General features: G+C 38.1%; 1 protein-coding gene across 1 annotated transcript in view; it reads right to left on the reverse strand.

The window, feature by feature from the left end:
* Positions 1 to 566: 566 nt before the first annotated feature.
* LOC145988422 (uncharacterized) overlaps positions 567 to 18,025 on the reverse strand; it is a 29,783-nt gene continuing 12,324 nt past the window's right edge. The window contains exons 3-4 of the mRNA XM_083123311.1: positions 16,958 to 17,141; positions 567 to 2,033 (exon numbers count right to left, since the gene is read on the reverse strand). Of these exons, the coding sequence (XP_082979437.1) occupies positions 964 to 2,033; positions 16,958 to 17,141 (1,254 nt within the window). The 3' untranslated portion in view covers positions 567 to 963. The remainder of the gene's footprint in view (positions 2,034 to 16,957; positions 17,142 to 18,025) is intronic.

Raw genomic sequence — 18,025 nt, forward strand, 5'->3', positions numbered from 1 at the left:
AGTTTGTTTAATTACATTTTATGCACAGATAGGCTAATCGTAACTTGACATACAGAGTAAAGTTGAATTCAAACCACTGTGTAGAGTCACTGGAGATCGAATCCAGGACCTCTTGATTACAGGCCAACAGTGTTACTGCAATTATAATAATTATAAGCATGCAATGTTAATTGGGCATTATCCATTGTCCAGATCTTCTAGCTACCTTTATTCCAACACTATGTTTAAGAGAGCACCCCTTCTCTCATCTTCAGGTGAACAAATGTCTTTTTCCACTGGAAAAATGAAATTTGTTCACCTGAAGAGGAGAGAATAGGTGCTCTCTTGAAACATAATGTTAGAATAAGTATAGTTAACTTAAAAGCACTAGACAACGGATAATATTCCATTAACCAATTAACATTTCATGGTAATTGTCACAAACATTCAGAGAGTTATACCAGCCAGTATTCAGAGAGTTATACCAGCCAGCATGCCCTGGAATTCAGATTCTCTGTAAGAAAGCTTGCAAAATATATCAAAAGTCACAACATGGTTCTTGAAGTATAAGCAAATATTTTATTTATAAAAGCTGTGTAAAGTGATACAATGGAAGTAATATAAAATTAAAAATGTTCTAAAAGTTATTCCATTTGTCTAGTGGTATATGCACATTGAAATAATTTCAAATTGTTTCTATTCCATTAATTTTTCAGAATTTGCAATTCCAACGATTAATCTATTTATGTACATATATATTCTTATTTCAGTCTATTTTGACAAATATTAATTCGCTATAATTTATTTTAAGGGATCTCAAAATTTCATGTCAAACTTCATATCTTCTCAGGCAAGTAAAATAAGGTATTTACAAAACAATAAAAAAACATAAAATGCATTATGAGAAATTTTGGAAAGTATTTTTTAGAGCATGGTGAAGACAAGCATTTCATTGAGTGAGATTCCAACATAATAGGAATGCACCTATTGGGCAGGTGGGAAATGAGGTTTTTCAGCTCCAGGTGGTTGCATTGTGTTTCCATCTGCTGCTCTGTTGGCAAGATAATCATTCATTTGAAATAAAAATCCTTGGCGTATTCCTGCATCATTTGGTTGAGGAGGAGGGAGTAAAAAGCCTGGCATTGCATCATTAGGTATTCTACGTGGCTGATTCAAGTTTGGTTGTTGATCTCCACCCCCAACATTACGTCCAAATGTAAAACCTTGTGGTTGATTGAGAACTGGTGGATCAGCAGGTTGACCAAAATGAAAAATTCCTGGTCGCTGCTGAGGTTGAGCACCGAAAATGAAATTTCGAGCTGGTGGATCATTAGCAGGAACTGTAGCAGACTGGCCGAAAATTACTCCTCCAGCAGGTTGGCCAAAAGGACTTCCTCCAGCAGTCTGGCCATAAAGTCCTCCTCCACCAAGCTGGCCGAAAGTTCCTACTCCAGTAGCCTGGCCGAAAGTTCCTACTCCAGTAGCCTGGCCGAAATTTCCTGGACGAGCTTCTGCATTGTTGCGTTCCAGCTGAGGTTGACCTAAAATTCCTGGACGAGCTTCTGCATTGTTGCGTTCCAGCTGAGGTTGACCTAAAATTCCTGGACGAGCTTCTGCATTGTTGCGTTCCAGCTGAGGTTGAACACCGAAAGTAAAATTTCGAGCTGGTGGATAATCAGCAGGAAATCTAGCAGGCTGGCCGAAAATTCCTCCTCCAGTGGGCTGGCCAAAAATTCCTTCTCTAGCAGGCTGGCCGAAAATTCCTCCTCTAGTGGGCTGGCCGAAAATTCCTTCTCTAGCAGGCTGGCCAAAAATTCCTCCTCCAGTAGGCTGGCCGAAAATTCCTTCTCTAGCAGGCTGGCCGAAAGTTAATGGACCAAATCCAACATTGTTCTGTTGCTGTCGTGGTTGAAAAGCTAAAGGTATATTTCTAGCAGGTAAGTTCCCAAGTGCTGGGTACTGAAGACGAAACTGAGCCAGTGGGCCAACATGTGGTAGATCTTCATCATCGTCAGATTCTTCTTCAGGTTGATTTTCATTAGCTGCAATATTTTCTGAAAAATAAAAGAATAAAAAAATGTATGGCTAGCTATTACTGAATGATTACAATGATTTTGCCATCCACTCATGAAAATTTTATTTTATGTCTGCAATGATAGAGTAGGGTGACATCCCAGTTTGGGTGCGAAATCACTACAGACATACACACACTAATACATATATACATAGTACACACACACACACACACACACACACACACACACACACACACACATACATATATATATATATATATATATATATATATATATATATATATATATATATATATATATATATATATATATATATATATACACAACATATTACATGGACTGCCCTTCATTTAAAATTCGATTGCAAACCGAAGATTTTAATACTATTATAGTACTATTAATGCTATGAACGAACACTGATTTGCGTGATTAAGGGAATGAGGGGCAAAAATTAAATGCTATTACGTGTTTTATTTATAGGTATATTTATATACTTTGCGATAGCTGATGAAAGGCGATGAGAAATGAGAAGAAATAAGTCGGACTAATTTCTGTGTTCTTGGGATTGCTTGGTTCAATGTCCTTGAAGATGAACCTCTTTGGTGTCCATTCTTTTTGTGTGTTTTCGATATTATTCCAGTAAAGTATATTCGACTTCAAAAATAATTATTTGTCTTTGTTGTTAGAACAAAAACTCTCCCTCCGGAAAAGTTAGGTGGGGTGCAATTGTAACATAAGATCGTTGATGGAGGGGAATTCCCCCCTGTATTTCGCACCCTGATCCCAGTGATCAGAAAGTTACTTATTAAAAGTACCCAAATTACAGTTGCAGTCACTTGGTTCAAAATGCAACTGAGTTAGTGTTATTCGTATTAAATATTATAATTAGTGAGGTGGTGTCCAGGTTGTCCGGATCCCCCTTACCAAAAACTTACTTAAGTACCAAAATCAGATTATGAAAATAATGAAATAATAATATAACTAAAATTAAATAATGAAAATATACATGTTGTTTATTCGAGAATTCTTTATTTTCTAATTGGAAGGCAAGGATTATATTGAAACTTTGATCGACAGTACCAAAGAAGATTTATAAACATTACTTTTTGTCAAATTAATCTAACATCCTTTTCCGATATTCAATAAATATTCAGTTCTTTATCTATTTGAACTTAATTTACTTGCTAGTTTTATTTTCATTTTACAAATTTTGCCTACTTTAGCTATACGTATTTTAGATAATGAATACATTCTGTTGTATCACAATCCATACACCGTCTTTTTTTCTATTTTGAAATATAATATTAATTAATTTGAATATTTTAAATAATACTATTATTAATTATAATTACGTTATAGTTAATTTAATATAATTATAATTAGAGTCACTCGGGGAAATATGCCCATCGATGTTAAATGCCCACCCCCTCAAATCTCGCGCAACGTTAATGTTATGGCAACTCTCCGGCTCTTGTTTGAAAGCGCCCTCCGTGGTGAGACGAGGCAGCAGGTTTGGAGCTTGTGAGAATATTCTGAAGCCATTCAGGGTAAATTTCAAAAGGTAAGAAGACAATTTTTGAGGTAATATTTTTTTCGACGTTGCTGTATTAACAGTGTGCAATAATATTCCCAAGAGAGAAAGAAACTGAATTATATTTGGTGTAAAGATCAAGAGCCAGGGAAACATATCTGCAGAGTGAACTGCCGCATGGTGCTCAGAGTTGCCAACCCAATCATTCAATTTTCTGCTTGTAGTTGTGGGGTGATATGCTCACGTAAATTAAGTACAATATGCCCATGGGCATTATTATGATAAGAAAGGACAAAAATGTGACTGGATCCAGTGTATTCGTTGTAGTATGTGGATGCATGAAATATGTACCAAATTCACGTCCATGTGTCCAATGGGCCATGCAATTTCTCACAAATGTAAACAGTAAAAAAGGCTATGGTAAATTCAAAATAAATGTTAGAAACGTTATGCTTGTCTGTACAAATGATGTTCTGTTTACGAAACAAACGTTAATAATCTTCCAGTTAATGCTGTGTATTATTTTCCTTTAAATATGTCATGACAAGTATTACAACAATTGTTTCTTGTATTGGGCATTTTACCCCTAATGGGTGAGCATTTTCCCCTGAAAACGGGGTGATTTGCCCAAATTGATGTTCATCTGTTTATTTTTCTATGGTTCTTTTGCTATAAGACTTACAGTAATATAACTTATACGTAACAAGAACAAAACATGTAGCTTTCATGTCTTTTTCATTGCGACACTCCTTCATTTCGCGAAGCTATAAACCGCCAAAAAAGTTGGGCGTATTCCCCCGTGACTATATTGATTTAAACATTATTATTATTATTATTATTATTATTATTATTATTATTATTTTGAGATAATTGGTTTGGACATCCCCCGAATTATATTTCTAGATACATGCCTGTTGTGAGGGTACTAAATGTGCCAAAAGCAACTAACATTGGGTCCCCAGGACCCAGGTGTGTCGTTAGTTTTACTTTTTGTGTGAACGTGACTTTTACATCGACCAAGCTAAATCGAGGATTGTGACTGGAAAGGACATCCTTGCAATCTTGAATGATCCCCTAACAGATATTGACGAATATCAGTGGTGATGATAGTGAATAAGGTCATGGAGAAAAGTAGATAATACTTTGCGGAAGAAAAAGTTTTTCGCAACATCACAATATTTTTCTTTTTCTAAGACGAAAGAACTCTGAACTTTCCGAACAACCCAATAGTTATTTCCAAACATTGAGTCTTCATGGTGTTAAATATTGAAGAGAGACCACTATTAGTGTTACTATAGGCAAGCCATTGATACTAATCTGGAAGGGAAGCCACATTTACTTCTTTGTACAAGCATGCAAAAATGAATCAAGTCTTTGCATATTTTCATGATAGTTGATTAGTAGTCAGGGACGGCGACAGGGGTGGGCACGGGTGGGCAAGCGCCCACCCAAAAATTCCTGTGCCCACCCGCTTGCCCACCCAATCAAATTGACTAAGTACATATACTTGGGGATATGTGAATGTTTGATTAAATAAGTGTATTCTGGTGTTCATTATATGTATATTTTACTCATGAATACTATATATACTAGAAATGTTCACATATCATCATTCCATAAAAAGCTGTCTTGACTTTGTCATCAGAAAGCAAAAGGAATTACTAGAGAACTTGAAAATCAGCTAAATCATATTCTCATTGATAAGAGAAGGCATACTAGTATAATTGACGTTCGTACACATAGAGGTGCTGACTGTGCCAGTGACCATTATTTAGTAATTGCTAAATTAAGAGAAAGACTCGCAGTGATAAATCATAAGCAACAAAATCTAAAAGTTCTAAAATTTAATACAGGAAAATTTGCTGATGAAAGAATTAAGAAAGATTACCAAATTAAACTGTCAAATAGATTTGATGTTTTGCAGGATTTAAATGATGATGAAAATATAAATGAAACAGACGTAAATATGAATTGGGAGCACATACGTAATTCAATAGAATCAGCAGCTAAAGAATGTAAAGGATACCATAAACCAAGAAAAAGTAAGACATGGTTTAAAGGGGTGGCAACCTAAAGTAAACTTGATATAAGATAAAGACGGTGATTTTCTAGCTGACCCAAGCGATATTCTAAATAGATGGAAGAACTACTTTAATGACCTTTTAAATGTTCATGTAGGAGATAAATCAGAAGTAAATGAAGTACACACAGCAGAACCTTTAGTTCCAGAACTTAACTTGACTGAAGTTAAAGATGCTATTAAAAGGCTAAAGAATAACAAAGCACCTGGCATTGATTTGATACCAGCTGAGTTAATTAAATATGGTAGAAATTCGTTAATATGTCAAATTCATGAATTAATTTGTTTAATATGGAAAAAAGAAGAAATCCCTCAACAGTGGAAAGAATCCATAATTGTTCCTGTGTTTAAGAAAGGTGATAAAATGAACTGCAATAATTACCGTGGAATTTCTCTACTCTCAACAACATATAAAATATTATTTAACATTACTTTAACAAGAGCAACCCCATATGCTAATGAAATTATAGGTGATTATCAATGTGGATTTAAACGTAACAGATCAACTACAGATCAAATTTTTCACATCAGACAGACACTTGAAAAAAAGTGGGAATATAATCAAAATGTTCATCAGCTATTCATTGATTTCAAAAAAGCATATGATTCGGTCAAAAGAGATAAATTATATAATATATTAGTCGAGATTGGAATACCTAAGAAGCTTGTTAGTATGATAAAAGTATGCACCAGTGAAACAGAAAGTAAAATTCGTGTGGGTTTTAATGTGTCTGACAAATTTACAATTCATGATGAGTTAAAACAAGGAGATGCATTATCTCCATTGCTCTTTAATTTCGCCTTAGAATATGCTATTAGGAAGGTAAAAGAAACTAAAGAAGGACTAAAATTAAATGGTATGACTCAGTTGTTAGCATATGCAGATGATGTTAGACTTATTAGGGGATGATATAAATGCAATTAAGAAAAATGCTAAAATATTTTTCAAAACTGCTAAGAGATAGGTTTGGAAGTTAACAAAGAGAAAACTAAATATATGCTTACAGGCCGAAACCAAGTGTTAGGTAATAATCAAAATCTAATTATTGATAACAACTCGTTTCAACCAGTTTCCAAATTCAAATACTTAGGAGTAATATTAACAAATGAAAATTATATTAAAGAGGAAATAAAATGTAGGTTTAATTCAGGAAATGCATGTTACTTCTCTCTTCATAAACTTTTGTCTTCTCGTTTAATATCTAAGAAACTAAAAGTTAAAATATACAAAACAGTAATTTTGCCTGTAGTATTATACGGGTGTGAAACTTGGTCCCTTACAATGAAAGAGGAAAATAAATTGCGAGTATTTGAAAATAAGATCCTTAGGAAAATCTTTGGACCTAAAAGGGATGAGGAGACAGGTGAGTGGAGAAGGTTACATAATTTAGAACTACATAATTTGTATTCATGTCCAGATATTATTAGAATAATTAAATCAAGACGACTTAGGTGGGCAGGCCATGTGGCACGAATGGGAGAGGAAAGAGAAGTTTACAGGATTCTTGTTGGGAAACCTGATGGTAAAGAGACCTGTAGGAAGGCAAGACGAAGATGGAGGGACAACGTTGAGATGGACCTAAGGGAAATCGGTAGGGATGGAAAAGAGTATATAGATCTTGCTCTGGATAGGGAAAGATGGAAGGCCTGTGTTGCTGCAGCCATGAACCTTCGTGTTTAAGTAGGCTAGTGAGTTAGTTAGTTAGTTAGAGAACTTGAAACATAATAAACTGTCATCAATTGAATACTTCTATGATTAGAAGCAGCTGGTAGGCTTAGGAGGTGCAAAATTATGCAGGGTATGGTTAAGATGAGATCAGGATTTAGGGTGACCTTGAGGGCTGCAGCTCTGGGCCTTCACTGGGGAAAACTGCTTGGAAAAGTACTGCATAGAGAAAGAAAGAAAGTAGGTACTTCGGATGTGATGAAAAAAATGTAGAAATACGTATAACTAACCACCTCATGTAGCTTAGTGAAAATTTATAACTGAAACTCTGGAGGAGATTGGAGAGGCGTGTTGGTGTTGTAAGTTCCGAGCCTTCACATATATAAATCCCGGCCTGCACATGATTAAAATTATCTCTAAATAAACAAATAAAAACCCCATCTTAGCGTTGCTTACTTCAGCAACACAATAAATTATTTCGACTTTTTAATTAGGTCTACATTGAAATTCCAGAAATGTCTCTTTCTTCATTTCATTACAATTTTTACATACATGTCATCTTCAAATATCTACGTGGTATACAAACAACAACTTTGTATTAGTTCTACTAATAAATACTAATAAGAAGTAATCACAATAATCACTACACAGTTCAGTGGGTTTGGAAAAGGCAACAGAATTATTGAATTGATAATGGGTGGCTAATTCTATTTAGAAATCCTAGATCCACACATACATTTTACCTATCAGTTACGTACTCATGCGATTTTTTTGGTGATTAAACTTACATAGAATTAAAAGAAGAAAGGGGTTGGTAAGAAAGCTTTCTTTTGAGGGCGTCAGAGAAGTAATAACGATGAGAATGGTTTAAACTTTATAAGCATCAGAGGTTCAGCCGAAAAGGTCAACAGAATCTGTAGATGCAGATGAAGTAAAGAAAAAAGGTTTCTCGAAATATCCATTAGAAAATTTTGTTTGTTTGTTTTTAAATCCACTTTTATGCTCAGACAGGCTAATCGGGACTAAACCTACAGTTTAAAGTGGAGTCCGAAGCAGTGAGCATTGTGCTTCCACCAGGGGAGGGGGCAGCAGAAGCCAAAACCTCTTCATTATACGGCCACAATGTTATGCAATTGGAGAAAAAAATATACAGAAAGAACTCACAGGAAACGTGCCAATTTATCACCACAGAAGATGCGTTCATTTAAAGTGCTTGAGGCCTTAGAAAGATCACTTCGCGGGCTTACAGCAGACGACAATATGGGGGTGTGTCTGCGAGAACCAATCAGGTCCGCGAATGAGCTAGCCCGGTTGCCACAGCTAGCTCGCTGCACCCTTCTGGAAGTGTGAATGACCTCTGCCTCTTGATACCTCGGCCTGTTTGTTCGGCTGAGGAGCAGACGACACGAGAGTATCGGCAATAGTGTGCAAGCGACGTCTGCTGTTAGCCCGCGAAACGCTCTTTCTAAGGCCTCCTGCACTATAAGAGCGTGTATTGCCACAGACAAATATTTGAGACTTTCGGAAAACAACGTTATTGTTCACGTAGTTAGCTGCCTAGATCCAACAACGAAACACTGTGAAAGTGAAACTACCACCTCATCTTTCGAAGGGGTATGAACTAATGAAACTCCACTTTTGGAAGAGAAAGTTGTTGCTGATTCGACTGATTTGTTCTATGTGAAGTCACTTTTCTGCTAATTTGCTAATGGCGACGATGCGCTTCAATGGTGATTAGGTGAAAGTGACGAAGGGCGAAAACAAATACACGCAGACACTGAAAATACAACTCCCCACAAATTATTATTTTGACTGTGGTTCCAGGCGCCAGAGATTCGTTCACCTGCAAGATTAAAGTTTCGAGGGTATACTGCGCAGCATTGAGGTTGACATTTGAGCGCTTTCGAAAAGGTCGCGACATACAACCCAAGTCATCTGTGAAAAAGAGATGTATTACCGGGTATAGTGATCTACATTCTACAAAATGTAAACTATTTGTTAACTCAGTGCATGTGTTCATCTAACCCTACGTGTGTTACTTCTCCCGCATGAGTAACGAAGACTAACTTTAGAAAACGAATAGCAACTTAGCAAATAATCTCTTCAATTCGTAAAATATTTTTCAGTGTTACTTGATTATTACTTATTGGCGATGTATTGTCAAAATAGCCTTTCATAAGCCTTGGGATACTTTATGTAGAATGAAGAAACAATTGTTTTCTTACCGCGCGAACGTGTGTGTGTGTGCACATTCACAATAAGACATTAATTTTAATCCAAATATTCAGTGGCAGCGATTAGGAGGAGCAAGGGGGAAAGTTCCTCCCGCCACATTTTGCCACTTGTTGCACCCGCAATATGACGTCTTAATGCTAAGACTTTTCTACCAAAAAAGGAAACTGCCCTTGTCCCCAAGTTTTGGCACCCGATCTCCGTTACAGCAAACATTCATTCAGATACACTTGTCAGTTGCAATAACCTTGTAAGCCACTAAAATTGACCATTAACCCCCAATGATAATAAAATGATCAGGAACATGCATTTAAATTACGAGAAAGTAATTTAATTCTTCACCATTCTCTACCATCACACTTTCTATCATTGTCGCCGGATATATAAAATTGAGTATGTGCCTTGTATTTCTTGCACTTGAAGGACACAATGTGATGCAACCGATTCACATTTATTTCACTACATTGACACGAATGGAGAATGTGATTAGAACGTATGGCTGCGCACACACAAACACTTCCTTGAAATAATTTTGAAGAGGAAAGACATGAAAGACACACACACACACGTGTGTATATGTGCCAGTTAAGAGAAACATTTGAAGAATGAAACGAGAGAAAATGAAAGGGAGAAAGAGGTAACAAGCTGAGAAAGATATAAGAAGGCATTAAAGAGTAAAAAAGAAAAGATGAAAGGTAAAGGGAAAAGAAGTGTAGGGAAATTGTGAGTGTAAGACAGGAGGGGATACCAGGCGCGGTTGGCTGTATAGCGCAAATGTGCAGTGAACCCCCAGTAATATACAAAATAAACAATAACTGAGAAGTTCATAAGCGTAGAGTGGCAAATTCTCTTAGTGAGAAGGAGAAACCGCGGGCCAGAGCCACTCAGCTCCCCTCTAGTTCCGTTTCGTGCAAAGCCTCCGCTGAACCTCCGCAAGGCAACCCCTACCATGCTAAAAGCATAGGACGGCTAGCAGAAGCTCGACGCGTACATATGGCGAAAATACATGCAGTCTGAGACTGGAGGAAGGCCGTCTCGTCAAAACGGACATGCGCAGTTCGTAGGATCACCAGCGAGCTGGAGTGAATCACGCTCTTCTCTCTTCCAGTGTTGCACTATGTGTTTAAATTTGAATTCATTTGGCATTCTCTTTGTATTTTTATATTTTACAAGACTTATTAGATTAATGAAGAGGGTGTAATACAAATGTAGAGGTAACACCGAACGAAAGCTAGAACTAAAGATGATGGGACAAATAAGATAAATATGATAGAAAACAACTTGCCTACACATTCAGAGTTTTCATCTTTAAGATGGGAACACTTCAGGTGGAAGGAGCCGAAAAGTCAAAAATAGCGCGAGGGCGAGGGGTTGCTTATCTGACAAGACATAAACAACCTTTTGGTCTTCTTACGTCAAACTAAATGCTTTCGTTGGCATGTTAGGCTTTTTAGGTTTAGTTGTCTTAGAATATATACACTCAATTTTCGGGGCTTACCGTGCTTGACCAAAAATGTAATATTTGCTATTTATTCAAGCCTAACCTAACAATGAAGGCATTTCGCACTTACGTCAGAAGACGACCAAAAAGTTGTTTGGGTTTCGTGCGATCAGTTATACTCTAGCGCGAGAGGGTGTTCGAAGGGACGCGCGCATTTAACTTTGTTACGTGTCATTGTCTCCATACTTGTTAGTTTGTTTTGAAGTGCATGGCTGGTGATTGAAATATATATGGCATAGTAATACGTTGAGTGAAGTGAGGTGGATTGTGTATTGGAAGGAGTGTAGTTGTTGCTGTGCGAGAAGTTAACATATTGCATAGAATAGAATGTAATCGCTTTGATTTAGCGATATACTTTCGAATAGTTATATAAGAATTATCTTGTAATCAAGGGGTCTTGGGTTCGATTACTGATACATACTCATTTTAGCAGGCAGAGATTTGTATTTTTTAACTGTAGGTTCAGGATCCAGTTCCAATAATATAGTCTATTTGACAGTGATTAGTGTTGCCCACGGGACGAGACGGGACAGGCTTTTAAAAATTCGAGACGAGACGAGATTGACCATGTGTCATAAGACAAACGAATATTTTCGAGACGAGACAGGCCAAAGTCTCGTCTCGTGGGCAACACTAACAGTGATGGGACCAGAAAAGAGTTGGCAAGAGTGGAAGAGGCAAAATTGAGGCGAGAATATTTTCTGAATTCTGAGATACCCCTAAATACAATACCATACGAAAATCTTAAATTAAAATGATCGCCCCCTACACACACACTCCTTGGTGCTGTCACTATTATCTGAACATAAAGCAAATTAACTTTGTCAGTAATCTACTGGCCAAAATTTGATAATTTTCCCAGTACTATCTCTACGAACCAAAGAGTGTAGTGTCTCAAAAGGTTTAGATAAGTGCACTTTGCATAATTTTGGTGAACCCCCAGGAAAATTATGCACGAGCCGCGCCTGGGGGATACATATACCTAGGTATATGTCATACATATACATGGCCTTACATTTATACCTGCCCACCCTAATCTATCAATATACAGCTTCTGCCCACCTGGTGAAAAATTTCTGGCGCCGCCCCTGTTAGTAGTTATTTGATGCATGTTTCATTTTACCATTATTTTCAACATCCCATCCCCTAAATTTCATTCCGAACCCCCTTAGCACCCCTAGATGGTTAATCCTGTCGCCGCCGCTGAGGACAATAATAGAGAGAAAATGATAGAACAAATGTATAAAGACCCAGAGGAGGAGTGAAAGATAGAAGAAATAGGTTGAGAAGTAGATGAAGAAAGGACAGATGTAAACAAACAAATAAGCGGAGGAATGTGAGACAGTAATACAGATAAAATCAGAAAAAGAAGTAGAAAACTAGAGAAAGAGTTGAGTTGAGTTGGTGTTTTAAATCTACTTTATGGGCGCCTCCCCCATGGCGCAGTGGTAGCGTCATTGCCCTGTAATCAAGGGGTCCCGGGTTCGATACCCGGTGGAGGCACAAGTGGTTCGGATCCCACTTTAAACTGTAGGTCCAGTCCCGGTTAGCCTTACTGTGCTTACTGTGCATAAAGTGGACTTAAAACAGCAACTCAAATCTACTTCATGCACAGCAGTGCCAGCTAACTAGGGGAGGCTACCAGAGTCAAATTCTAGGGGGGCTGACTGATACCGGCTAAAATGTATTTACATATTCTTTTACTAGCTACGGCATAATTTTACCAGTGACATATTTTCCTTCACACACAAAAGTACTTTTAGGCACGAATGTTTTAGGCGAAACAAAATACAATAATTATATATTTTTCTTAAGCCATTATTTATTGGAATAGTATCACATTCTTACATTTGAGATTACGAAATACACCATAAAAACGACACTCACTCTCAACTCTGGATATGCGTATTAATACTGCATGTATTTCTAAGTAAAGAGTGGGAATGTTATTTTGCTGAAGTGAGAAAATAAACCACAACTGCAAAATTATATGCAGCCTTTGCAAGCTTTTTCCCAATGTGAAGAATAGATAGATAAAGTTTTAACTGGGACTCTCCAAACTGTCCAAATCACAACAGCAGTGAGTGGCGACAGATTGTAGTTTTTGGTAGTTTAGAAAATCAGCACTTTCTGAATTTAAACAGCTAATTCCAATTAACTGAACTTCCAATTAACACAGCACTGTTTCAAGTAAGCCTTTCTTGTATTCCAGAAATTAGGCGAACAAGGACTGGAAAATAGATCCTAACTTGAATATGTTCTTCACGCGTTGCTCCTTTGCTTTCACGTTGTGTAATGCTGAAACCATTTTGGAATCTTTCAGTTTCGTTAATTTACTACGGTGCTTGAAATATTATTTTCATCTGCAAATGTCTTCACTTCTTTAATAAGGCCCTGATAAGCAGTATTATCTATTCAAAATTCATGTGCTTTTTCCATGAGAGAATGAACTAGGATAAAAGCAGTTTTGTACAGATAATCAGAAACTACTTTCAGGTCTCGCAGAAGGCCATACAAGAAGGCTAGAAATGGGGAGGATGAGAGAAATACCGTCACTTGCAGCAATATTTGTGAAGAATAGACGTGCCACACTCCAAGAACAAAGATATTTTCACTACAAATTCACCTCTCATAGACAAATGCATTGACATAAAAACAAAGAAAACGTTGAAATTCTCGCACCGGGCATTTTGAAATGATTAGTGAAAATAACTGCTAAAGATTATAATTTTATTTAAGAATATATTATGCATAAAGGCTGATCAATATTGGATCAGTAGTTTTATATATGCTTCAACGAAAGATTTCTGCGCGGAACTGAAATTGGCTACTATGACGGCACTGCAGAAATTATGTTCTAACCTCACAAATGATAACATGTAGTTCTAGCACTACGAGCAATAAAATTGTCCAAGCTTGCTGTTTTTTGTATCGCATTGCAGTGTTTAGTTGGTCTGATTTGTATTAAAGTCCAATATATGCGCAGATACTAATCGGGACTAAACCTAGATCTTATAGTAGTCACTTAAGAAATATGCTTAACTTGGGATCGTACCTGGGACTCCATGGTTCAAAGCAGTAGTCTTACGCTTACCACTGGACCGCGGGGACGGGAGGCCCAATTTTGATCTTTCTAATTCTTAACATTTAAGAATTAGGTAGTAATGTACTCTTTCATTCCTTAACGTCGTATTTCCCTTTCGCTCTCGGGCCGGCCCCGTGGCGGAGTGGTTAGCACATCGCGCTACGACGCCAGGGGTCCCGGGTTCGAATCCTGGTCTGGACATGTATGTTTGTGAGTGTCCATTCATCAATTGCATCACTCATTCCCATCTTCGCAAATTAGCCAAAAGTGGCACAAAAAGCGAAGTTAAATAAAGGAAATCAATCAATCAATCTGTCGCTCTCGGATATTTGCAGATATAAAAACAGACGCAACGATGAAACGGATGAGCCAACATCATCAACACTCGGTACTGGAATAAGGTAAACAGAAAATCAACTTCTCTGCTCTTTAGATGTTGAACGTCCTCCTACTTATAAAAAATCATTTTTCACACCTGTTAGACCTATTCCTAAAAATAGTGAAGCGATTTAGCTGTGTATGCATATATTCTTCGACACCACTTGAACCTCTAACAACCAAAGAAATAATCTCACAGCCACTGAATGCATCCATCTACCATTCAGACAGCAGAGTATCATGCCTTCTTTCGTAGCAAGTATGGTGACATATGGTTGGCTAATGAAAGTATTAAGTGGCCAGTGGCCCTTGTTGATCCAGACAGATCTGCAGCTCCCCAACTAACGACTTTCTTTAGAATACATCGTAATAAACTAACCTTGTGATTTTAATAAAGTAAGAGATGCACTTGAACATTATAATGATCTTGCCCCAATGGAAAATATTATGTTAGGAAATTTCTACTTTTTCTTATTTTCGATCGAAATGCGTCTACGCACTATAAAAATCTGGGGGGGGCTCCAAGGGGTGCTTAGCTCAGTTTTGGGGGGCTTCAGCCGCACACCCCTAGCCCCCCCCCCGTAGTGCCGTCCCTGATGTACAGTAAGGCTAATTGGGACTGGGCAGAACATAGAGGGCAGTGACGGCGCCTAGATTAATCATCTAGGATGCTGGGAGAGTGCGATGTTGAAAAGAAGGATATATGAAACATGCATCCATGTCAGGACATCAATTACCAATCAAGTTTTTGAAAGCTTCTACTTGTATTTTATATTTTAATTATGGTTGAATTCATAATTTACCATTGCATTCCACTAAACACGAATTTACAGCCCCAGATGAAAAATTCTGAGTGAACCACTATGCTACAGGTGACAAAGAAGAAATTATTTGCTGAGTGTTCAATTTGTCTGCATTAGGTTAAAAACATGTTAGCTATGGAGCCTGAAATTCTGCTATCTGAGAAGGAAAATAAGACAGGCGCATACACGAAATTATTCATATACTTATGAAGTCACTTTTTGGACTACTTCAATCTTCAGCTAATGTCCCCTTTCATTGTTCCCCCTCATTAACGTGCATTCATAGCCTACCTTCCACCCATGAACGTCCGGAAGGGGGAAGGGGGACCACAGCCCCCCTGCAAAATGAATGCCCACCTAAAATATATATATTACATACGACATTTCATTTCATTTACAGTGATTTATGTTAATTATTATAAGTGTGTTGAAGAAACATGATAATTTCAGACTGAAGCAGCGTTTTTTGAGAGGGCATCACAATTCCATGGAAAAATATGCCTCCTTTGCCCCCCCCCCCCTGGAAAAAAATACCTTGCTTGCTCCTCCCTGCAAAAAATTTCTGCGGACGTCAATGCTTCCACCTGCGACAATATGGTCTATGTTGTTAAAATCGCCTTATGACACACCATCCGGGGTTCGAATTATGGCCTAGGCATGGTTGTTTTTTGTGAATGTCGCTTCATCAATTTCATCACTCATCCTCATCGTCGTGATTAGCCAAAAGTGGCAGAAAGCAACGCTAAATAATAATATAACACACAATTTTTCAACAACGAAATATGTAAAATATCTTCACCAACTTTGGACTTCTTGGAAACAAACTTTGAAAAAGTCTGGAATGGTACGTTTGCCAGAGATGTTATGTAGAATCGTATGTTAACAAACAAAAACTAAAAAATAGCATTCACGATACAACTCGCATTAAATAATTTCCCGAGCACAACCTGATTATATATTTGAAACGAAATTGCATATTTTGAATGAAATATGTGAAAGTTTTATAATCATTGTTTTGTATATAGCAGACTTTTAAAAGTTAGCTGGTAAAATAATAATAAAATAATAATTATTATTATTATTATAAGTCGTTATTGGGAACATGATGAACACACAATAATGAACCTGAATTCAACCCGATTGTCGTGAAATTCGCCTGCAATTTTTATTCTAAGGAAAATCTCCTTTTCCCCTTTTCACCTACAATTCTACCTAAATTTGCCTGCGTCAAGGACATTTTTCCTTCACGTGGCAACAAGCGTCTCAGGCTGTGTATGAAAAGTGCAAAAAGCAGGCTTGAATTACGGTCTTGTCGGAAGTGACGTCATCGAAAGCGCTAATAGAACGAGCAACCGAGCAGCATGCAGTACGCGACATTGCACACTTGCTTACTATACTCGTTCGCTTGTTTGAAAATATTTAAGCACAAAGTCCAGCCGTTGGTTGCAGTTCTATTGTGTGGAAATGTAAGTATAAGATTTCTTTAAAAATGCTGTGTGATTTCATAGGCTTTGGATTCATATATGTGCATGTTATTCTATGGTGCTGCAGCCAAATATAGCTAACTCGAAACATTTTCGCTTCCAGTCGAGGCTTCAAGACTGAACTTCGAACATGGTCTTGCACCTTTCCAGACACGGCCTGAAACGTTCACTTGTTCACTTACCACCCTCACCCTCGGCTCTCGTTTGTGCTCGCCTGGTCTTGATCCTCCACCATTTCAAAAGGGACAGCTTCTTCCTTATCTCCTTCTCCAAGTCAGCGTAGCGCTCCCTCTCCACGTCCGTCTTGTTCTTCCATCGGTTGCCAGCCACTTTGACCAGTTCCTTGGGATGTTCTTCCGGAAATTCCTTTCAAAAAAGTTACTGGTCAGCAGAATCAGTTGCGGTTTATCACGGGAGTCTGTGGAGCAAAGCAGTGCGCGCTGCTGCAAACGGCTGATGGCTGCAGCCGCGTTTCCATGCACTCGCTTCCCCTCTCGAGTGTTCATCGGTCGAGCCCTCTCGAATCACTATAACCTTGCCCCAGATAACTGTAGAGCAGGGCTGTGCACATCGGCAGAGGAGGAGGAGGAAAATTGAGTGGTGAAAGCGCAGCGTTGCCAACCGTACGGTCTGACCGTACATGTACGGACGTACGGTCCAGACCTTAGTCCGTACGCTAAATGCACGGCTTGTCAAAATTTGCTCTTGCGGTTTTATCCATAATATTTCCATAAGAAATTCTTAAACCAATCGTATGGACCTGGAGACAAAAATTCAGTCCGTTTGCCATGTGCGCTCGGTACTATGCTTTTCAAAAGTTTGCAACGCTGCATAGGAAATCGGGTAACTCCCGTCGCCTCTTGCACAATCCCGTTCCTCTCACTGTTCATTGGTGGAGCCGTCTCGCGTCACTACTTCGCCTGGTCTACAGTTAGCTGGTACGGAGTTAACTTGCGCCGAGTCGTTTTGCTGCCTCCCAGATGGCGCAGTGGTAACATCATGGCCTTGTAATCAAGGAGGCACATTGTAGTTCGGATCCCACTTTAATCTGAAGGTCCAGGCCCGATTAGCCTTCCTGTGCATAAAATGCACCCGAAACAACTACTCAAAACTCAAATTCGTTTGCTTGCTCCAGAGATTCCCGGAACAGAGTTCACCGTTACGACACAACTACACTTAACTTAGTTTCCTAACGTCCTATATGATCAGGAAGGGCGACATGAATGAGCTGTCGCCCATATAAAATGTAT

Source organism: Lepisma saccharinum, chromosome 5, assembly GCF_977018435.1.
Source record: "Lepisma saccharinum chromosome 5, izLepSacc3.1, whole genome shotgun sequence".
Taxonomy (NCBI): Eukaryota; Metazoa; Arthropoda; class Insecta; order Zygentoma; family Lepismatidae; genus Lepisma; species Lepisma saccharinum.